The following is a 23,894-nucleotide window of genomic DNA, read 5'->3' as shown; positions in this document are numbered from 1 at the left end:
ATTCCTCTTTTAACACCTTTCACTTTGCATGCAATATGGCACACTGGTTTGGAAGTCTCCAGATCTGGGTCTGAGTGGCGCCATTCACTCCTCACTAACCTTGAGCTCCTTGGGGCCCCCTGATCAGTACCTGTTCATGGGTGCCACAACGATGCAATCACTCATACCTGACGCACAATAAGCACTCCACAATAAAGGCCACTGTCATTTCAATTCAAATTCAGGGACATTACCTGCAAGTATGCTTACCTGGTCATGATGTTCAAGATCATTTTCTAGGCGAATCCAAAGATCTTAGGTATGAAGAGGCCTTACTGGTGCCTGAATCCGACCTCTTATCTGGGCAGGAATCCCTTTTTGAGCACCCTTGTGTGCTGACAGGGCAGCGATGCACATGGCTGAGACCCTGTCTTTTAGGACATCTTTCCTTGTTAGACAGAAATCTGAAAACAGTTCCCTGTAACTTGTGCCCACGTGTCTGAGCTCTGGCCCCTGCAGCAACACAGGCAAGGCCAGGGTCTCACAATCCTCATAGTAATGAAGATGCTGTCAGGGTCCCATCCACCCTAAAGCCTCTCTTCCCAGGACTGCACACGTGATTTGTAACAGGAAACAGATTTGGCCTTCATTCTTGCTCCTAGCTCACAGCTCCCCAAACCCTTGGGGTTAAGCGTTAAGAGTAATGGGAGCATCTTTGTTAGAATACTTGGGTACTTGGGTCTTTTGTCCCAGGTTCCACTCAACACAGCTCATTCAACCATATCTGAATTTATGTTAATGAGGTGATTTATGGAGAGCCCATGGGGAACAAAGTGTGGGGGACATTTGTCAAGGGGAAGAAACCATGTAATCAGAAGGTTGGCACTTTCAGGGGCACCTGGGTGTTTCAGTCAGCTGAGTGTCCAACTCTTGGTTTCAGCTCAGATCACGATCTCATGGGTTGTGAGATCAAGCCCAGTGTCCAGCTCCATGCTCAGTGGGGAGTCTGCTTGTAGATTCTCTCCCTCTGCCTTCCCTCATACCATACACACTCTCTCTCTAAAGTAAATAAATATATCTTAACAACAACAACAACAAAAAGCAGGATGGAATTTTCAGCCTCTCCTATCCCTGACTTCTGGAGGGAAGAAGGGATGGAGATTGGCCTTATCACGAACAGCCAATTATTTAATCAAGCCCACATAATAAAACCTCTATAGAAATCCCAAGTAGGGGTTTGGAGAGCTTCTGGTTTTTGTTCTAAGATTTTAAGTAACCCCTACACCCAATGGGGGGCTGGAATTTACAACCCTGAGATTACTAGTTGCATGATCTTCCAGCAGGGCAGGGCCTGCCAGCCTCCCCGATTCTGGTTTAATTAACACATATAGGTGCTAGGAGGGTGGCATGCCCAAAGAGGACATGGAAGCTCCAGACTCCTGCCTCCATGTCCTGCCCTGTGTCTCTTCCACCAAACTGTTCATTTGTATCCTCTGTAGTGAATCAACAATAGTAAGTAAACTTTTCTTCTGAATTCTGTGAGCCTCTTTAGCAACTATGGAATCTGAGAAAGGGGTCATGGAAACCATGGACTTAGAACCAGCTGGTCAGAAGCACAGGTGGCAAGCTGGGTTTGTGCCTAGAGCCTGAAGTGGGGGTGGGGGTACCTGTGTGGTCTGCACCAACTGCAGGTAGACAGGGTTAGGCCACCCAGTTGGTGTCACAGCCCTGCTGCACCTGGGGTAGACCCTGAATAACTAGTGTCAGAGGGAGGTATGGAGCACAGAGGACTGAGTGGGCAGCAGAGGAGGCGGGGGTTTTTCCTTCATGAGCATGAACTGAGTGTCCCAGGGGCTTCAGTCATTCCTCATGCTTCATGCTCTCCAAACAAGTCATGAAAACAACCTTACTATGCTGCGTGTGCAGTGTGGCTTCCTGGGGAGACTGTTCCTGACACTGCTAGGATTCTGCACACTTCTGAAAGAGCCTCAGGACTTTATATTCAGACTTGATTTTATCCAAAAATTGGTATTATCCCAGTTTGAATATCACATTTGCCTTCCAGTGACCCTGAAATGGTTCTAAAAATCAAATCTACCTTGAAACTATGAGTTGCTGTGCCTGAGGGTGTTCATAAGCATGCATTGGAAGTTCTTAAGGTAAAAAAAAAAACCCACTACAACACTGTTTTGTTGACTTTTACAACTATCTCAGTGTAGAAGCCTTTCTAATTATGACATAAAACCTGGAAGTCATTGTAATAAAGTTGTATAAAGATATAAATACATAAAAATAGTAAAACTGTGCATTGAAGAAAACACCATACAGTAAAAAATAACAAAATGAGGAAAAATTTGCAACACTTCTATCAGAATGGTTAATTTCCTTAATGTATAAAAATCTAAAACCAGTAAGAGAATGACCACAGTCTCTCAGAAAAACTGGTATGGGACAAGGACGGATGTTTCAATGAAAAGGAAATGCTCTTGGACATACAAACAAGATAAATTATGGGTGGCTCAGTTAAACATCTGCCTTCAGTTCAGGTCATGATCCTAGGGTGCTGGGACTGAGTCCCACATCAGGCTCCTTGTGCAGTGGGGAGCCTGCTTCTCCCTCTGCCTGCCTCTCTCTCTCTCTCTCTGCCCCCTTCTCTCTGACAAATAAGCAAAATCTTTTTTTTTTTTTTTTAAGATTTTTATTTATTTGACAGACAGAGATCATTACCAGGCACAGAGGCAGGCAGAGAGAGAGGGGGGTAAGCAGGCTCCCCGATGAGCAGAGAGCCTGATGCAGGGCTCAATCCCAGGACCCTGAGATCATGACCTGAGCCAAAGGCAGAGGCTTTAACCCACTGAGCCACCCAGGCGCCCCCAAATAAGCAAAATCTTAAAAAAAATAAAAATGAATTAGGTCAGTGCCCAGTAAAATTACCAGTTATTTTCTACCCTCCAGTAAGGTAGAGTTAACAGTGTTGGCTGTAGCTTTATTGGTGAGGAGGGCTCAGGAAGCTGGCACAGAAGCTGCTAGTAGAACTGAAGGGAAAACTGACAACACAGCCATAATTTAAAACACTTCAGCCCTTGGATCTGGCAATGTCAGAAGGGCTCATGCACAGGATGTGGGACTGGAAACCACCTGATGCCATGGGGTCTTGTCAGCCAGATGTAGGACTGCCACTAACCACTGCAAGACAGAGGCAACTCAGCGTGCACTGATAATGCAGCTGTTCTGAGAACAGGAAGGTGCAGGACATGTGGGCAGGAGGTAGTGTGTGCGGTGTGCCAGGAAGATCTGAGCACACAGATGCACATGTTTTCTGTGAGGTGGGGCACAGCAGAGGTGATGACATCCTTACCATACCCCTAGTTTGCATGCTTTATACATTCGGATATGTGTTATATAGCTACTTTTTAAAAAAAAAAAACAAGGGCCTACCTTATAACCACAAAAGACAGAGCAAAATGACTTGCATACTTTGCAGGGCCTAAAAATATTCCAGGACTTATTTGGTGATCTTTTGGGAGACTTCCAGTTGTTTCAATGTTTTCAGATGTGAGATCACTAACCTAGAAATGGACCAAATAAATTTTTACTTTTACCTTCATGCATATTTGATTCCTGGCCTCTGGAGTTCTTTAAATATTTAAAACTGTTAGATATTATGGAAGGAAAAGGCTGAGGAGACCCAGGCAGGGGTGATGAGGTGCTGGAGGCTGAATTTTCCTGCCCTTGTCAAGGGAAGGATTCGTAGCCCAAAGGTGGCTTTATTTAGGGGAAGCACCTTTCCTGCTTTGTTTTCTTCTGCTCATGTCACATGTACACCTCTGGACCTCTGCCCCAGGGTTTACATTTTGGGGAAACCACTGGGCAGAGGGTGGTTAGTCTTATTTTGTCAGTGGTTTTTGTCCAGGGTTGGGGGGTGTTTCTCTCCAGTCTTCTGGACGTGGGGCAGTGATGATCAGACCACCAGATTAGGACCCTCAGAAAAGGGGAGAACTGCTCCCCTGGCACGTCCTGTGGGCACAGCACTTCCTCAACATCAAAGAAGGTTTTAGGCTTGGACTCCTCCCTGCCTCTGCCTGTGGGGACTGGGGACAAAGGGCTTTTAGAGGTGAGGAGTTAAACCAACCTTCTGCAGCATTCTGCAGAACCCTTTTCCCGATGAGCCTCCACTCATGGGCTCATTCGGCAGTCATGTCCATCATGGTCCTGCTGTGGCCCTGGGTGGTCAAGGGGCCAGACCCTGTGCTCCTGCCCAGTCTTTTCCTGGCATGCAACCCCTTTCTAGCTGTCCCAGATTAGAGCCAGGTTCGCATCGAACACACCATGTAGCAGGTGCTGCAGGTCGCAGGCCCAGGGAGGAGGGAGCTCTGTTGGGAAGATGAGCAGCTCCCCTGGAACAGCCTGGGCCTCCACAGAGCCTGCCACCACGGGGACACAGGAGCCTGAGAGTGGCCGCCATGTGTCTTGTGGTTGTCTCCTCAAAAGGCACACTGAGGAGACCTAATGTGCCATCTGTCACCAAGCCTGGGCAGTTCTTTGTTCCAGATACAGTAAACAGGGACCTCAGGGACTTTCCCACCAGTGTTGGGGTAGATGGACACTGCCCACACTCACTGAGAGGAGTCGCCAGGCCAGAAACCCTTGTAAACCCTTTATTTTAAGTGGAACACATAATGTTTAGCTTATTCCACATACCATACAGGTACCGCAGGAACGACTGTGATCCAGGGAACCAGATCTCACAGATCTTGCACCCCAGTGTAGAGTCTGGGCCAGTGCCCTGTGGAGCTCCCAGTGTCCTGTGGATGGGCATGGCCCTGCTCCCCAGCACAGCCAGAAGGCAGCTCTAGGGACTGCAGCCTGCCTGACCCACAGGGGACTGGTATGTGTCTTCAACACTGCTCAGCTGCAAATGGCTCACGGTAGCGATACATCCACTGGGGCTCAGAACACAGTTGTTACACAAATACTCAGCACCACACGATGGAGACATCACTCACACAGCACAGCCATAAATATTGCAAGCAGTTCACACTCACATTCAGACCTCCTCTGTAGGGCTGGGGCACACGAGAGGTATTTCCCCCAGCCCCTCTTCCCATTCACAGGGTCAACTCTTATCAGCTTCAAGCCATCCAAAAACCTGAAAAAACAGACCTCTGGATGACCTCACACATCCACATCCAAGGAGGAGGCAAAACATTCAAGTCTGACAGAACCCCTGTCCCAGAGGGCATGGTGGTTGCCACCCAGTCCTCCCTGAGAGCAGGCAGGGAGCCTGTACAACCTCCCACCGAGTCTCTGGAGAGAAGGTGAAGGTCTGTCTTGGGCATAGGGGGAGGAACCAGACAGGGGAAGGGAGATAAAACAAGACTCTTATCACAGAAACACGTTACAACCACTCCATCCTGCAGAGAGGGACAGGTCGGGGATGGTGTGGCTGCATCACCCTGGCCTTGGCATGTGCCCTTTGCCCTACCTGGTTCACTGTCTACCTGGAGCCAAGGCAAGAGACACTGGGCCTGGGTCACACTACAGCCCTCTGCCTGTCCAGGGGCAACTCTGCAAGTCCAAAGGGAGAGTAGCAGCTTCCTCCCAACATGTCAAGGGGTTCCACAAAGGTCTATTCTCATGAAGGTCTGTTCTCATGGAGACGGAGTCACTTCTGTGAGGTTGGCCAGGGCGGCTTGGCCGCTATAAGGCTGGACTCTTCTGTCTGCTCAGGGAGTCGATGTAATGAAAAATGGCCCCCAGAGCCCAGCTGGTCTCAACATTGTTGATTTTCCGAGTCAGCTTGAAAACACAAAGGGAGGGGCAGAGTGGGCATGGTTGGGAGGCTGGAAGCAGTACCCCCAGCCCTTCTGGCCATAAAGGGCAAAAGGGGTAATCTAGAGACAGTCCTTACCTTCAGCATTTTGTTCTCTGGGAAGCCAAACTCTTGGAGCAGCAGGCTGATGTAGGTGAGGTCCATGCACAGAAAGGGGTTGCCCTGCAGCCGAGTCTCTGCCGTCCGGCACACTGGGGGTGAGAGAGCCCTTTTCCAGATTCCAGGTCGGGGCGGGGAGGGGCCAGGGCTTGGGCAGACTGGCTCTACACACTCCAGGTGCCCACCCTATACTAGGCTCTGTGCTGGCTCCAGGTTCTCACTGGTTTAGACAAGACTACAGCCTATAGCAAGAAGGTGATTCACCAAGAGTACACCAAAAGGTAGGATATCAAGGCGAACCAGCCTCCACTGGGCCTGGCCTCCAAGACCAAGAAGAACTTATATGTTTTAGCATCAGGAACTGAAGGCCACAGTCTCACAGGCAGAGCCCTGCACCTGTGACTCTGGACACCTTTTCCAGGTGTGAATCTGGGCTTTCTGGGGAATGTAAACACAAACAAAACTGTCTCAGAACATCCTACTCTTATTCTTGAAGCCGATGAACAAACCCACCAACAGATTTCCCCAAATTCCACTCAGAATCTTTTCCTGTTGAAGAGTCATGGATACCAGGTGTCCATGGGATAAAACCATAAGTGATAAGAAAGCTTTAAAAAAAAAAAAGCCACGTGGGGGAGAAAGGACTTTCTATAGAGAAACAAATGAAGTTTAACTCTTTTGATCTGTAATTGGGAAGAGCACTGAAGAGCAGAATATTTATAGCCAGCCTTCATTTCATACCCCATCTGGCTGCATTGTGATGGACAAAGGAGAGGAAGGGGGTCAGCCACCTGTAAATTCAAGAGGAAGAGCTCTTCACCCCCCACAAGCTGGGTCTGCTGTGACAATTGTGAATTTGCTGGGATACTTTCAGGAGAAATCCCTGTGACAATCACCTGAGCTACAGTGAAGAGATGTCAGAAAAAGTGAAATCCAGGAAGCCCACTCCTAACAACCCTAGGACTAGAACTATGCACTTTCAGAGTGAAGGACACTGAGGCTCCCCCTCCCCCTGCCGTGGTCACATAGGATGGGGCAGACCCGTGGTCTGGGCCCACAGGACAGTGACCCCCCAAGTACACTCTCATACCTCTGAACACATGTTAGGCTGGCTGAATCAGGAACCAAACCTGGAACTTCCAGTACTGCCTCACAAGTACCAAGCTGCACCTGCCACATGGTGGGGCAGGGTTCCTGCCTCCCAACCTGGCCCTTCTCAGCCGGCAGGGAAACCACTACTCACCATACTTGGCCGCGATATCAAAGTCTCCTACGACGAGGCTGCCACCCTTTTCTGCATCTGTTGGACAAGACCAAGCACCTGGTCTGCACCAGCATCCCTGAACCAGAGATGCCACCAAGGCGCAGAGGCTGGCACCCGTGAGAGGATGACATGGGGTGAAGAGTCCAGGCTGGCTGCAAGTCTGGGTATAAGCAGGGCAGCAGCCCCACATGCACTGGTCATGTGTCTTAGGTGATGTGGCTGGGGGTGGGCAACTGTTCCGTGCAAGACCACAAGGGGATGATTAGCAGTCACGGATCTTCGAGGGTCCCTCACAGGAAGGTCAAAAAACAAAAGCACAGAATCAGACATGTTTCCATGAGCTATGGCCGTAAGTTCAGCAACGGTATGCTGGGTATCAATTTTCTGAATGTGGGGAAAAAAGTTCTATAAAAAAAAAAGCCAAGGGACGCCTGGGTGGCTCAGTTGGTTGGACGACTGCCTTCGGCTCAGGTCATGATCCCGGAGTCCCGGGATCGAGTCCCACATCAGGCTCCCAGCTCCACGGGGAGTCTGCTTCTCCCTCTGACCTTCTCCTCGCTCATGCGCTCTCTCACTGTCTCTCTCTCAAATAAATAAATAAAATCTTTAAAAAAAAAAAAAAAAAAAAAGCCAAGAAGTGGTTTGTCAGGTCTTAGATCAAATGGGCAGAGCCTTTACAGGGCTCTCAAGAAGAGAGTGGCCCTAGGCCTCTGTGACACTCCCAGGGAAGTAGGCATGAAAGCTGTGTCCCTCCAAATCTTAACAAATAGCAACTGTTTCTTCAATGCACCCGAAAACCTCTACATTTGATAGAGGGTTCTCAAGCTGTCCCACACATTTACATTTTGTATGAGGCAGCTTCTCAGTGGGCTGACTTTTCCTTGACTTTGGGCATTTGCTCAGTCAGCAAATATCATCACTGAAGATGGATTCCATTTCTTTTTTTTTTTTTTTTTTGATGGATTCCATTTCTTAAAACAGACCCAAGCAGCTCTTTCAGAGCCATGTGTGACCACAAAAGGGAATTGGAAGAGCTTTCTGAACAGCCCAGTGCCTCCTGAGGTCACTCTGGGATAGTGTCAGTCCCTTAATGGAAGGGCAATCTAAACGCAAGGTGAGGGGCCCCAAATTGATGAGGTGATACTGCGGAGGGGTCCTTTTGAGCCAGCCTGAAAGGGTGGAGCCCCCAATACGCTGCAGGCCAGGTTTGCATGTAGTAGACCCTGAGCATTGTGATGTCCATAGCTAGTGGCACGACCAGGAGAGTACAGATCAACAAACTCCAGTTTGTTATGGGAAGCCCACAGGGGCCCTCAGGCCCAACAGACCAAGTAGCTATAGGACCAGCTACTGGGAGGCACCCCAGGGACCTTGCCCTGTGCCAGAGAGACCTGGGCCCAAGCAAGGCATGACAAGGTCACCTTCTACCTGGATTACCCACTCCTGGCTAGATGCGTTGCACACTGGGTCCGAGCAGCAGGTGGCTCAGTTAGCCTTGAGATACCACAATGCCTATAAGCTCCTAAGGGTGGTCTGTGGAGTGGGCTGACCCCTCCCCATGCCAGCCTGGGTGCTATATGGGAAAGATGGCCATGTGACCATGTCACAAAGGGCTCCCTCAGCCAGAAACCTGGGGCCAGGCAGGAACGACTAAGGGTCAGTTACATAGGTAGGTCAGTTCTGCCTTAGAGCAGAACAACTTGACAGCAATTAACTGTTCCTGCACTGACAATGTAGCTCAAAGTGGCTCAAAGACCTGATTTATTTATAAAATGGGAGCTTACTACTTCCTATATGGATGACAAGACACTCCTCTATTTCTGTTACTGTGAGAGTGACTAAGAACATGATTACTCCTTGCTGTGGGCCCTCTGTCCAGAGAACCTACACCTCAACCCTACCCTTACCTATGAGGCCTACATTTGCAGCAAGGTCGTAATAGTAGGAAAAAGCATAAAAATCCACATCCTTCACTTCTTCCGTTCTGTGCACTTTGTTTCGAAGGATTTCCGATACTCTGCTGGCACACAGCTCATGGAGGTTCACCGCTGGGGCGAAAGAAAAGCACAAAGACAATGGTTAGGGGGCTTAGCGCCTGGGCCATACAACCCCCGAGGCCCTTCCCAATGACTTGAGACCTGGACCTGGAGGGTGAAGCAGGAAAAGAAGCCTGGATGGCACCTGGGTCTGGGTGCTCATCAACACCACCCATGCCAACAGGAACCTTACTGGAGCCATGGCACTGCAGGCTCAGATCAAGGGAGAGAAACCCAAAGTATGAAGGTTGCTAGAGATAGCATGGCCCTCAAGCCTGGAGGACACCAGCCTCCAGCTGGGCACATCTACTGTCCTGGCATTGGCCCAGTGGGTTCAGGTTCACACCGTTTATTTTCCGCTGGCCCTTGCTGAGCTCTAAAGATGCAGGGCCTTACTCTGTCCCATCAGTCACTTTGGAGGTGTGGCCTACAACCTCCTTACGTTACAGATGAGAAAACAGAGGCCTAACAGACAGCTTGTCAATTACATAGCTGAGATCATTGAACCCCTGATTGGAAGAAGGACAACAGAGAGCCCCAGAGGTAAACAGATGTCAGTATCCCACTACCCACCCCTAGAATCAGCTTCCCATCTCCACCAGCAGACCTGCCCAAAGTCTCAAGGCAGCTCCAGCCAGTTCTCCCCATGCCCTTGCCTGCTGGGCCTTATTTCTCTCCACTCTCCCATATCAGGACAGCCATACAACCTCCCCCTTTCCTTAAACATAGCAGCCACTCCAGGGCCTATGCACACGCTGCTCCTCTGGTCTGGAAAAGTGTTGCTTTAGATCCATGTGGCCCATTCCCCAGCTGCTCATGTTTTGGCTCAAATACCACCCATGTAGCCTTCCATGGCCATCATATTTAAAACTGCAATCTTCTCTTCAGCCCTCCTCCGTTTTTTCCTACAAGTTACTTCCTCACGAGTTTTAATAACTCCTCACACTGGAGTATCAGCTGGGTGCCAGGGGCTGCTGCAGGACCTGATGCTATCACGTGCATGAGTGGCTGGCTGAGTCAGAGTGAACTCCATGGTCACCAGATAATAAGAAACAAATATCTGGTCTTTGTTCCTGGTTCTGGATACAGAGCTTTCAAAACCCTTGGAATTTCCTGCATGATGGGGATGAGATGAGCCTCTTCCATTATTCACTATGAACCTCTTTTTCAAGTATACCTGAGTTTATGAGAATGAGTGGACACTTGTTGGTGGGTCCCAGGTGGCTTCAGGATGGATGCTAGCTGTCAGAGGAGCCAACCATGTGATTAGAAGGTTGGAACTTTCAGCCCCACCCCAAACCTCCAGGGAGGGTAGGGGGTTAGCGATTGAGGTAAACCAGCAGCCAGTGATTTAGTTAACATCTGTGTAGTGAAGCTTCCCAGAACCCTAAAGGATGGGTCCCATGAGCCTCCTGGGTACTGAACACATGGAGGGGCTGGGTAATAGTGCTCCTAGAGAGCATGTGGAGGTTCCGCACCCCTTCCACAACACCTTGCTCTATGCATCTCTTCCATTTGGCTGTTCCAGAGTTGTATCTTTTATAATAAAATAGTGTTAAGTAAAGTGCCTTCCTGAGTTCTGTGAGCTATTCTAGCAAATTATCTGGTGGGGGGTTGTGGGAACCCCCAATTTATAGTTGGCTGGTTAGAAATACAGGAGGCCTAGGACTTGCGATTTGCATTTGAAGTGGAGGGTGCCTAGGGGGAGCCTTGGTGAGACTGAGCCCTTAACCTCTGTGGTCTGCATTAACTCCAGGGATAGTGGGAATAGAATTATTCATGGATGGAGAATTGGCTGGTTTGGGGGAAACCCACACACATTTGGTGCCAGAAATGTGGGTAGAAACAGCTCTGTCACCAAAGGCAGACAAAATTCTTGCCCAATGTGTCCAGCTTGAGAACAGTATTTGAATGTTTCTATTAGCACCACTAAAGGAGCACAGGGCAACAAAGACCACCCACATGGGGCGAGAGGGGCCAGGCTGGTGAGACAGCACACCTACTGTCACAGGCGGTGGGCTACACAGCTTGGAGCAGCCTCTCCTATGCTCACCAGGCAGTCTGAGGTGACAGGTGATTTCACTTAAGGAGAAGCTGTTTCTCCCTCAATTCAGAGATGAGCTCACGTTGCTACTGGGCCAATAGCCCCAACTTGACCATTTGTCTTAGAGCGGCAGAATGCTCAGGTCCTTCCTCACTGGAGGCTTGTTAGGAAATGCAGTCTTTTGAAAGAAAGTATGTGGCAACAGAGAAGGGAGCGTTGTGCAGAGAGACCCTTTGCCAGCGGTTCCCAGTGTGTTCTGGCAAGGGCCTCCTGCAACCCTGACGGTTCACAGAGCTACTTCCATTTCCTGGACAAGTATGGGCTTGTCTGTGAATGAGGTCATCTGACAACAGCCTCCCTGGTTCTCAGAGGTATCTGGAAGGTATGGGATAGAGGACAGGCTGTCATTTTTAACCCTCACACACCAATGACAAATGAGAACTCCACCTTACCTGCCTTCTGTCCTGAAATTCTGTATGTTATTTCAGCATGTTCCCACTCTCCTGTGAAACCTGGAGACAAACAAGGGCTGACCAACTCCTTTCCATCCTCAGCTGAAATAAACAGATAAAGAAGAAAGGCACATTACCACAGGAAGACTGGGATGTGGATTCTGCTGGGAGGAGGTCTGTATTCTAGTGAAGGGGAGGTTTTTACTTCTCCCTTAACTACCTTAAAGAATTTAAGTAGGGGGTCTGGCCCAAAAAGAGAAGTATTACTAGAGATAAATTTTTTAAATTAATTTATTTATTTGTAGCATAACAGTATTCATTATTTTTTCACCACACCCAGTGCTCCATGCAAGCCGTGCCCTCTATAATACCCACCACCTGGTACCCCAACCTCCCACCCCCCCGCCACTTCATACCCCTCAGATTGTTTTTCAGAGTCCATAGTCTCTCATGATTCACCTCCCCTTCCAATTTACCCCAACTCCCTTCTCTTTAACTCCCCTTGTCCTCCTCCATGCTTTTTGTTATGCTCCACAAATAAGTGAAACTAGAGATAAATTTTTATCTAAACGACCACTGCATGGAAAGGCAAACATCTAATGACCAAATATCTGTCCTTCTTTTGTTCTGTGAATCATCCACCTTCCTTTAAAGCCCCCCGCCCATAGCCCATTGCTTAGCTCCCTCCAGATGACCCACAGCTTCAATTGCCCAACTTGTCCCTGGGTGTCATTTTCTTCTGGGGCTCCCGTACATATGTAAACTTGCTTTTCTCCTATTAATCTGCCTATGTCAATTTAATTAATAGACCGCCAAAAGAACTAGAAGGGCAGGAGAAAAATCTTCCCTCCCCCATAGTTGGTGAGCTAGCCTGGAGAAACTTCACTGGCCGCATATTGCCTATTCAAGGGCTATGGCAGAGGGGAGAGCCTGGGATCTCTGACAGGTGCAGCAGCAGGTAAGAATTCTTATTACCACGTGAGGCTCCTGGATCTCTGCCTGGAGGATCTAGCTGAAGCAAGTGGTGAGAATCCTTTCCTCCCAATTTCTAAGTTTAGATTAGCAGGAGAAAATATTTGTGGAACCAGTTCCTTGGGTATAGTAACCAGTGAAGATTTATTATGAGTATTCTTAACCTTTTTTTTAAAATGTGTTTCTTCCTGGAAGCCTGCTGTACAGGCCGGACTCACAGACTGGTAAGTTCATAGTTCTTACCAGGCTAGTATAGACAAATGTTGCTGTGGGTCAACGTGCACACAAGGTGAAGGCAGTTACTAACGAAGAGCTTGGAAGCCAAAGTTGCAAAACTAGTGGGCATGGGTTGAGAACTTAAAAGCTGTTAGAGCACTCCCTACCTAACCCAAAGACTCCTGGGTTAGGATGAGTTAGTCACACTGCTAGCTAGGTTGATGCTAGGTCACCAGTCAAACTCAAGAAAATTTTCATGCAAGGAACTCTGTAAAATACCTCACAATTTCCAACCCAGCAGCACATCCCTCTTTGGTACAATTTGGCTCTGAGACACCAAAGGTTCAGCTCAAGCTGTTAATGTGCCTATGAGGGGTTTTCCTTTCATCCTGTTCATGTCTTGAGAGCTTGTCCTTATGACCAGTGAGAATGTTCTCTCTGCATGTATCACATGCACCTTGGTGGCCAATTGAGTAGCCTGGGGTTCTGAAACTTTAAGTCACAAGCAGCACTTTCTGTCAGATTGTGAGAGCTCTCAGGAGAGTTTCTTACAGGGGTCCTGGTCCATAAGGAGTTTCTGCCATCTCATCCTCCATGCTTTTCGTTAGTGCTGGAAAGGTCCCATTCTAGTAGTACCTGCCTGGAGTCACAAATTCACAGGTCTATGAGTAGAGGTGCCTCATGTTCTCACAGAAAACTGGAGACAAGTGTTTTCACTACACCATTCTTACTGCCTGTAACAACAAAGGGCTTTACTATCTTAGACTCTTTCTGGGAGTAAACTTTCTGGATCTTATAAGGGCTCCATTTTTTTGTACCATCTTTTGGGACACCTCTTATATTCATGGCTAAGCCATAAAAAGGCTTATTGGTTTGTGTCACTAGAGAATAATATAAGATCCTGCTTACCAATGGCAATGCCTAGACAATGGATATTTTGAATCGACAATATTTGAGAGAAAAAAAAAATACTTTTGAGAGCTCTTGTCCTAAATAATTATCTTATTGGTACCTATGGAAAAACCAAGTTAAAAAAAAAAATAGACACAAAGAGATGTAATAGCTAACTTTTAGGGACTCACTTATAAGATGGAGGAGGAGAGAAGAGAAATTAGACTTAGAACAAAAATTAAAGTCCCTGTCTAACATAAATTTCCCTTTTTTTTTCCATCTTTTTTTTTAATAATTTTTTTTATTTTTTATAAACATATATTTTTATCCCCAGGGGTACAGGTCTGTGAATCGCCAGGTTTACACACTTCACAGCACTCACCAAAGCACATACCCTCCCCAAAGTCCATAACCCCACCCCACTTCTCCCACCCCCCACCCCAGCAACCCTCAGTTTGTTTTGTGAGATTAAGAGTCACTTATGGTTTGTCTCCCTCCCAATCCCATCTTGTTTCATTTATTCTTCTCCTACCCACTTAAGCCCCCATGTTGCATCACCACTTCCTCATATCAGGGAGATCATATGATAGTTGTCTTTCTCCGCTTGACTTATTTTGCTGAGCATGATATGCTCTAGTTCCATCCATGTTGTCGCAAATGGCAAAATTTCATTTCTTTTGATGGCTGCTAGTATTCCATTGTGTATATATACCACATCTTCTTTATCCATTCATCTGTTGATGGACATCTAGGTTCTTTCCATAGTTTGGCTATTGTGGACATTGCTGCATAAATTTCCCTTCTTAAGGGGCGGGGGGTGGGAGGTCGGGGTACCAGGTGGTGGGTATTATAGAGGGCACGGATTGCATGGAGCACTGGGTGTGGTGCAAAAATAATGAATACTGTTATGCTGAAAATAAATTTTAAAAAATGGAATTTAGGATTTAAGGACATTAAAAAAAAATTTCCTTTCTTAAAATCTGGCCCTGTCTCCTCAGCAAATTTTAACTCCCAAACTCTCCTACCTTCCCCAGAAAATCCCTTAAACACCCAGCTACGTATTTTAGCCTCCCTTTTCCTATAAGATGTACAGAGAGCATTCTGTCTTGATCTCTAAGCCAAGGGAATACAAGTAATTCATGTAAATACTAAAAGCCAGAGAACAAATTTAACAGAAACACCCAAGGTAGATAATAGAAAATAAGCTTTATACAGAAGGCTCATTTTGCAGGGCTCTATAGTCAGGCTCTGCCAGCTTCAAGCCTTTCGAGCAAGGTCCTTTGCAGCTATATCCCAGGCCCCCATTCAAATAATTCATGTCCCCAAGACAAAAGCGTATTTTTAAAATTATAAAGCCCTTAAAAGCCTTGACTTTTAAGGACCCTACCAAATTAAATTTTAAGTTGAATTAAACTTAATTGATTGATTGATATTCATCACAACCCCACTCATAGGGACCTTGTTTGGCTGCAAAGGGGTGTTCTTCCCACCCATGAGATTATGATTATATTGTAGTTATCAGACAAGCCGGATGGTCCCCTGGAACCAATATCACCTCCCTTGAGGAAACAGATGACTAGCATTTCTCCTTGGCCTTCCTACAAAGGATCAGCTGAAGGCTCATGTGAGGGGTTAATATAGAGGCTTTTCGTTCTAAGGTAAAGGTCTAAGGTTGAAATGTACACTCAGAAAGGAGGCCTTTGTTAAAATGCTTTATACTAACTTTACAAAGGCATACTCCATTAATCCCGGAAAACAGCTGCTATTTGTGCCAAATGAGAAATGACAAGATATTAAAAGAGTTGTTTAAATAGCTCTGTGGTTAATATAGAGGCTTTTCGTTCTAAGGTAAAGGTCTAAGGTTGAAATGTGCACTCAGAAAGGAGGCCTTTGTTAAAATGCTTTATACTAACTTTACAAAGGCATACTCCACTAATCCTGGAAAACACCTGCTATTTGTGCCAAATGAAAAATGACAAGATATTTAAAAGAGTTGTTTAAATAGCTCTGTGGTTGGAGACTGGCCAGACTGGAAGCTGATATTCAGAGCCAGATAAGATTTTTTAGGTCTCCCCGCCAAGCTAAAATGAAACTATGTACCCGGAAGGAAAGAAAAACCTCCTAAAGCCTCAGTAAAAAAGATTTACTAAAACATTCCAAAGCTCTCTGATACAAAAAAAAAATACTGAGGACAATGTGGTTGGATGGATAGATCAATCTGTGATGCCATTTAGGCTGCAACCCTATTCTTTACAGGAATTGAGAGCAATTGTGCTCATCTTACAAATCTTTGCAAAACTAAATATATAGCTCTAGAGGCAGCTCAAAGTTCACCTGTTCCAATACTGCCCCCCGACCACGATTCATCTTAAAAGACTTGTAACGTGCATTTTTCCTTGTGCCTCTGAGACATAAAAGTTAAAGTACAAAATTCAGGGAGGTAATTTTTTTTTTTAATTAACATATAGGGCAGGTAATTCTATTTTTTTTAATTTTTATTTAATTTCTTTTCAGTGTTCCAGAATTCATTGTTTATGTGCCACACCCAGTGTTCCATGCACTACATGCCCTCCATAATAATACCCACCACCAGGCTCACCCAACCTCAAGGAAATAATTCTTACCAGAAGAAAAACAAAAGAGGGAATTATCATTTGGAACTTGGGCTCATGGGAAATTTTAAGTGTATGGAAGCTGTAAAGTCTCAGTTTGCATGTGTCTGTATGTTTATGTATTCTATACATACATACTGAAGTTGGGTGTAATCTTCCATGTCAACAAAATTAATTCGTAAAAAAGCTCTACTTAATTGAAGAAATTAAGTGCCTTATATTAATTGAATTCTCAGGAATATAATAGAAACTAGAGACCTCTGGCAGGTTCACCTGGTAGAGCCTGTAACTCTTTTATTTATTTATTTTTTTAAAGATTTTATTTATTTATTTGACAGAGATTACAAGTGGGCAGAGCGGCAGGCAGAGAGAGAGGGGGAAGCAGGCTCCCTGCTGAACAGAGAGCCTGATATGGGGCTCAATCCCAGGACCTTGGGATCATGACCTGAGCCAAAGGCAGAGGCTTTAACCCACTGAGCCACCCAGGCGCCCCCAGAACCTGTAACTCTTGATCTTGGGTTCATGGGTTCGAGTCCTATGTTGGACGTAGAGTTTACTTTAAAAATAAATAAATAAATAAATAAATAAAAATAAGATCTTTAAAAAAGAAAACTAACCCAAATGTGTTTCAAATTCATGTGCTCTAGTATTAACCTTTAGTAAATAAAAACTAGTTTAAGTTGGTTGATTAAAAAAGGAATGTCTTTAGAAGTTAATCAGTATGGAATATAATACTTTTATTCTAGCTTGGTTTACTAAAGTAAACTTGGTTTACTATGAACTCATAGTATCTCTTACAAAAATTTGTCAGCAAGGGGCACCTGGGTGGCTCAGTGAGTTAAAGCCTCTGCCTTTGGCGTAGGTCATGATCCCAGGATTCTGGGATCAAGCCCCACACTGGCCTCTCTGCTTGGCAGGGATCCTGCTCCTCCCTCCAACCCCGCCTGCCTCTCTGCTTACTTGTGATCTCTGTCCAATAAATAAATAAAATCTTTAAAAAAAAAAATTTGTCGGGGCGCCTGGGTGGCTCAGTGGGTTAAGCCGCTGCCTTCGGCTAAGGTCATGATCTCAGGGTCCTGGGATCGAGTCCGGCATCGGGCTCTCTGCTCAGCGGGGAGCCTGCTTCCTCCTCTCTCTCTCTGCCTGCCTCTCTGCCTACTTGTGATCTCTCTCTGTCAAATAAATAAATAAAATCTTTAAAAAAAAAATTTGTCAGCAAGAAACATAGCTTGGGCTGATGGCTTACTTTGTGTCTCATGAGGCAGTCTAAACAGTTGTTAAGAACAAGTAAATATATATAAGTAGTATAAAAGGTTTTTAGGTGAACTTTTTAGCAATGATTATCTTTTATGGTATGTGTACTTAAAAATAGTTTCCCCAAATCTTTCAGGTAAGCTGAAGCTTTAAACTTCTGTGAAATGATAAATTAAGTTAAATTAACTGAATGTCCATACCATTTCTAAATAAAGCACCAAACAGATTTACACACTTTTAACTGCTGAACAAAGATTTATACAGTATTCCTTTTAGAGAAGAACTAAAAGGTATTTGGGTCATGAGTTAACATACATCTCTAGAAATTATTAAATGTATTCATAAGTTTGCCATTGTAAATAATGCTGGTGTGACAGTTCACTAACTGCTTACTTCTTAGTCAAGGTTTCTAAGAGTTAATTCTAATTAATATATGTAACTAAAATTACTAGAAATAATATAAAAGAAACAATTTTGTATGCAAGGAAAGTAAGATGTGTTTTTGGTAAGAAGAGATATGAGGTATAAAAAGGTATTTTTTGTTAAGGGAAAAAAAGGGAAAGTAAATTTGTCCCAGGTAAAACTGGTTATTTCCAGATGGGAAACAGGAAAATAAAGACAGATTAAATAGCTAGAAAGAGAGAGAAAATATTACCTTGTGTGGTTCAGGTGGCTAAAACTGAATGAATTTATTTTAATGGTTATAAAATGAAGCTTTAAAATCAGTAGTGTACTTAAATGAGACCAAAACTAAATGTTCTTTCACCTGCTGAAAGGACAGTTTTCTGGGACTACTGGCCTGCTAAGACTGTGAAAGGCTTTTTGTCACCTTCTAAGTACCCAGTCTTCAAAAAGCAGATTATATTTTATCAAAATAATTTTCCATGTTTTATCAAGTCTTTGATCACTTTTGCTCACAACTACATAATGTTCTGTATTTGCCCTTAAAATCCTTTGTCACTTCGGTTAAACAGATAAGTAATGCTTCATAATGATCTGTTAACCTATTTAGTCAAGTGTCCAAATCTTGTGGTATTTTTGACAAATTTCCAACATCATTCTAAATGAAGTCTTTTATGGCCTTAAACTCAGTTTGAGATTTTCAAGAGGGCCTCTAGAACATACCAAAAATTGTGGTTTTGATTTGAATTTCCCTGATGGCTAATGATGATGAACATTTTTTCATGTGTCTGTTAGTCATTTGTATGTCTTCTTTGGAGAAGTGTCTGTTCATGTCTTCTGCCCATTTTTTGATGTGATTATCTGCTTTTTGGGTGTTAAGTTTGAGATCTTTATAGGTCTTGGAAATCACACCAAACTATGGAGAGAGCCAAGATGCCCATCAACAGACAAATGGATAAAGAAGATATGGTCCATATATCACAATGGAATATTATGCCTCCATCAGAAAGGATGAATACCCAACTTTTGTATCAACGTGGGTGGGACTGGAGGAGATTATGCTGAGTGAAGTAAGTCAAGCAGAGAAAGTCAATTATCATATGATTTCACTTACCTGTGGAGCATAAGGAATATAATGGAGGACATTAGAAGAAGGAAAGGAAAAGTGAATTGCAGGAAATTGGAGGAGGGAGACGAACCATGAGAGACTGTGGACTCTGAGAAACAAACTGAGGGTTTTGGAAGGGAGGGGGTGGGGTGTTGGGTGAGCCTGGTGGTGGGTATTAAGGAGGGCCTGTGTTGTATGGAGCACTGGGTATTACACCTAAAAAATGAGTCTTGGAACACTACATCCAAAACTAAAGATGTACTGTATGGTGACCAACATAACATAATAAAAAAATATGTGCTCTCTGTTTACAAAAAGAGATATTACACTGAGTTTATCTGGTATGTTGAAATACCTGGTAGGCATGTTAAATAAGTGATGGTAAGCCTTCTTAGGTTATAATATACAGATAAGGGGCGCCTGGGTGGCTCAGGGGGTTAAGCCTCTGCCTTCGGCCCAGGTCATGATCTCAGGGTCCTGGGATGAAGCCCCACATTGGGCTCTCTGCTCAGCAGGGAGCCTGCTTCCTCCTCTCTCTCTCTGACAGCTGCTCTGTCTACTTGTAATCTCTCTCTCTCTCTGTCAAATAAATAAATAAAATCTTTTTAAAAAAATAATGTACAGGTAAATGTTATTAACATAAGAATTATAGAAATTTTATGAAATTCCTAAAATTCTGATATGCCCTGGTATAATGTTATCAGTCATAATTCTAGCTATTACCTTAAAATACTGCACACCACAGAAATAACCAGACTTGTCAATTCTGCTACAATGAACTCTCATTATATCTTTAATAATGGGCATCTTAAGTCTTTTGTCAATTACAGTTACCGTATCACTATGATTCTGGGTAAACGTGTTCCTGAAAAAGCACTTCCCTTCAAGGAGATTTAAGAAAAGGACTTTTGACAAGTGAACTTGTCAAAAACTTGTCAGAAACCTCCAGGTTTCTTATAACCTTAAAGGCCATAAAACTGGGCTGGGTAAGAATTTCCAGAACTAAAGGGAAAATTGGATTTAAGGAGAACAACCACTACTCATATGGAACTAAATAAATGGAGGAGGAGGATTATAATGTTTATGAGTTTTTGTTTGAAACACTGCCTATTCTGTTTCATTTTTCCAGATTGAAGGAAACCTTTTACTCTTTTCCTAAGCTATCAACAATTTGGTAAGATATACCTTTGTGAACAAAGATGAAACAATTGCTTTTTCTCTGTACCTGATCCTTCCACAATTTGGAAACAGTGAATATTCTTATTTTCATGGCAATATAGTTATATACATAACTTCAGGAGGAATCTATTCTCCTTGTGTCTCCAGGACACAACTGCAAATGCCAGTTATATTACCAAGGCTTTGACCAGAATGTCATATTTGAGAAGGATGTGTGAAATTCAGATATGACCAGACAGCTTTAAGGAACTAAGGATGACTTTATGAAACCAAAGAAGCCCCTGGAAAAATTAGCCTGGACCTTGCTTACAGGATTCACCGCATTTTTACCAGGTGAGTAAACAAGGTCCTTTCCTGGCAGGCACAGAAGCCCATAATATTTTTAGGATCTCCAGAAGAAAGGAATTCACCCAAATCTAAAGGTATGGCAGGTTAAGTCTGATGGCCAAGGGTTGCCCTTCTGGCTTTAAGAAGTTTTTAAGAACTTCAATCTGAGACTCCTTATGAAAAATTCCAGCAAAGAGGATTAAAAAAAAAAAAATCCTAAATGGCCAGTCCCTATTCTTACTGTACTTATACAAGTAATCAAACCAAATTTATTGACACTAGACTTAATCTGCAAACAAATTAGTCTTACTGTTGTTATCTTCAGTAGACTGTAGAAAGAAAAATTATGTTTCAGTAGAAACCACAGTATACACTTGTGGGTATTATATTCTACTCCTGCTGTCTTTGAGGTTTTCTTTTCTGCCTATAAGTTGGACTGGATCCTCCTTATTCTACCTTCCTCCAATATCTGGCTATAACTCTCCAAAATAGTATTTCCAGATTTTCTCTCACCCCTCTGACTTGGAATCACTGAGAACTAAAACTGCCCTTTTTTCAAAGTCACGCAACCTAGGCTAGATGCTCTGATAACAACTTCAGAGAAATCACCACAACAGATCGAGTAGAGATAATCTTCATGCCTCCTGCTATGTGGACCATTCCGAAAGATTACCAAAGACACTGAAACTGCAACAGGAAAACCTATCAGTTTGCTGCTGCCTGCCCTCACTCTGTCTGAAGGTGCTTCAAGCCGGAGATCTAGAAATCTTTGTCAACTGGATGCCTTCAGAATGCAAAAACTGGGATTATAATCTGTTCCAATCATTAACCATGATTTATTTCCATAGAAATGCCTTTTATTAAATACCTGATTTCTTGTACCACAGGCCTAACTTGGGAGCCCACCTGCATCACTGCTTCCTGAAATGAGAAACAACTGTCTAAATGAACCCATTTATTATTGGGACTAAGAGCCTGGTTCAGTGAGATGGAGCAATCTAGCAGCTTGACTTCTGGACTGTGAAACTTCCTAGGGAAATTTCAAAGACAGGACCGAGAGGAAATAAATACATTACCCCAAACTATAATACTTTGGCATGTGGACTATTCTGAGCTAAAGACAATCTAGACCCAGCAGATTCAAGAATAACTTTTACCCTTCTCTTAACTATCTAAAAGAATTTAGATAGGGGGTCTGGCCCAGAAAGAGAGCTGTTAATAGACATAAGCTTTTAAGAATGACTTCTGTATGCAAGGGTAAACATATAATGACCAAACGTCCACTCTTCTTATTGTCCTGTGAATTATCCTCCTCCCCTTTAAAGCTCCAGACCCCTATCCTATTCCCTAGTTCAGGATGGCACATAAGCCTCAATTGCCTGACCTGTCCTTGAATGTCATATTCTTATAGGGCTCTTGTATATACATAATTAAAATTTTCTCCCATTCATGTGGGAGAATTTTTTCTCCGTCTCATGTGAATTTAATTGGTAGACAGGCCAAAAGAATCTTGAAAGGCAGAAGAAAAATTCTTCCTCCCCAATACTAGTAATGAAGGCACTGGAGGGCCAAGGAACATTCTTCCTTTTTGCCAGATAAGACCTGACCTGTGTAAGCTTTCCAGGTCAACTAGGGGATGCAAGCTTTTCTCTATCACAGAAGCTGCTGCAAAGCCTCATCAGTTCTAGACATAGCCTCTCCTAGCTTACATGCTCTGAGGCACTTCAGGGTTCCAGGCACTGGGCCAAGTGCCTTTCAGTCAACTGTCAAAACCACCCTAATAGAAGGGAAACAAACACTACCTGATTTTATAGATAAATGAGGCTGTTAGAAACCTGGCAGGGCCAGGACAATGCCACCATGCCATGTATCTGTGCTGACCCACAACACAACAACTGGGGCCCCACATATAACAAAGGGTGTATGGTGGTTGGCCTCATGATGCCACCCCTCAAGGATATGCATGCTAAGTGAGTTCCTATGCCTGCCCTTGATTCTGGCTGGGGCCTGCTTTCACTAGCAGAATGTGTAAGATATGATGGCATATCATTTCAGGCCAGTCTTCCTTCCTGAGCTGCCAGAGAAGTGCAGGCTGTTCTGCTGGGGGACACCACATGGGGGAACACTGAGGTGTAAGACATTCATGCAGCCACCCCAGCTGTCACCATACAAGACTCTAGGGATCCCAGGAGAGGCACTTCCCAGCTCAAGCCTGTGCAATCACAAGATACTGTAATGAAATGAATGCTATTTGCTAGTTTTGACCACTCAGTTTAGTGTGTACTTGTTGTGCAACAACAGATAATACAATAGGGAGATGCTTCCTCTAGGGCAAGGAGCTGTCCACACCCAAGAAGGCAGGCGTCACAGCCCTGTGTGTCCCAGGTAGGCACTTCATGTAGTTAATGGGTTTAAGGCTAGCCCTCAACAAGCAAATGGGTAACTGCCTTCTTCCTGCTGGCTAAATAGGGGTTATCTGGCCACAAAATGAAAGTTACAAGTGTTTCTGAGACATGGAAATGTTTTTGGTTTGCAATAGAGGAATACCATAATGAGGTTAAACACCAAGATTTGAAATAACATGTATGTGAAAAACAAAAATTCCAGTCAGAACAACCAGGCCCTTGGAAGAAGTGCAGAGAAACGGTAGGCCCGTGGAGGTGAGCAGGTGTGGGGCAAGGAGAGGCATGTGGCTGGAGCATATGTATAGGCCCACAGGCACACATCTGGACCAGAGGCATGTGTCAAGGCCTTCAGGCCCTGATCGATGTCGTCAGGCAAGACAGGCCATACCACCCTTGGAGCAACGTTCCCCTCTTCCCAAACTAGGACACAGTTATCCCCTAAGACCTCCTTAGATTTCATGTACCTGTTGGCCAGCACCAGGCTTCTCTTCAGCCAGGCCAGTCAGGAATGATCACAGAAGGCCTGGGAGGAAACTTCCTGACCTGACATAGACTCCATCTCCAGTTCAATGCCATGTCTGCAGGAAGGGCCAAGTTCTTGTTTAATGATCCTTCACAGAGCAAGAGAAGATGGAGGGACATCCTCATAACACTGGAATCTCTGTGAATGAGGGGAAAAGTCTCCCCAGCTCCACAGCAGCAGCCCCAGAATCACCTGCTGATGGTCCCTGCTGTACTGTCATAAAGAATAAATTCCCTTCAGATACTTAAAAACCAGTCCACTCCAAAAGCATGGGATGACTAAACAGTTACTTGGTGGC

The 23,894-nt window shown here is 44.7% G+C and overlaps 1 protein-coding gene across 13 annotated transcripts in view; it reads right to left on the bottom strand.

Annotated features, from left to right (window-relative positions):
- Nucleotides 1–4,622: 4,622 nt before the first annotated feature.
- Nucleotides 4,623–23,894, bottom strand: part of ENTPD6 (ectonucleoside triphosphate diphosphohydrolase 6) — a 43,623-nt gene continuing 24,351 nt past the window's right edge. For 12 of the 13 annotated variants that reach the window (XM_044263821.1, XM_044263811.1, XM_044263820.1 and 9 more), the window contains 5 exons: nt 11,708–11,809; nt 9,083–9,223; nt 7,155–7,211; nt 5,891–6,003; nt 4,623–5,778 (listed from right to left, as the gene is read on the bottom strand). In XM_044263821.1, the coding sequence (XP_044119756.1) occupies nt 5,680–5,778; nt 5,891–6,003; nt 7,155–7,211; nt 9,083–9,223; nt 11,708–11,809 (512 nt within the window). In that variant the 3' untranslated portion in view covers nt 4,623–5,679. The other variant, XM_044263824.1, reaches the window with a different exon arrangement.

Source organism: Neovison vison, chromosome 8 (genome assembly GCF_020171115.1).
Source record: "Neovison vison isolate M4711 chromosome 8, ASM_NN_V1, whole genome shotgun sequence".
In the NCBI taxonomy this organism is placed as follows: domain Eukaryota; kingdom Metazoa; phylum Chordata; class Mammalia; order Carnivora; family Mustelidae; genus Neogale; species Neogale vison.
Note: the sequence above shows the minus strand (reverse complement) of the source record. Positions and strands in the feature narration are given on the sequence as shown.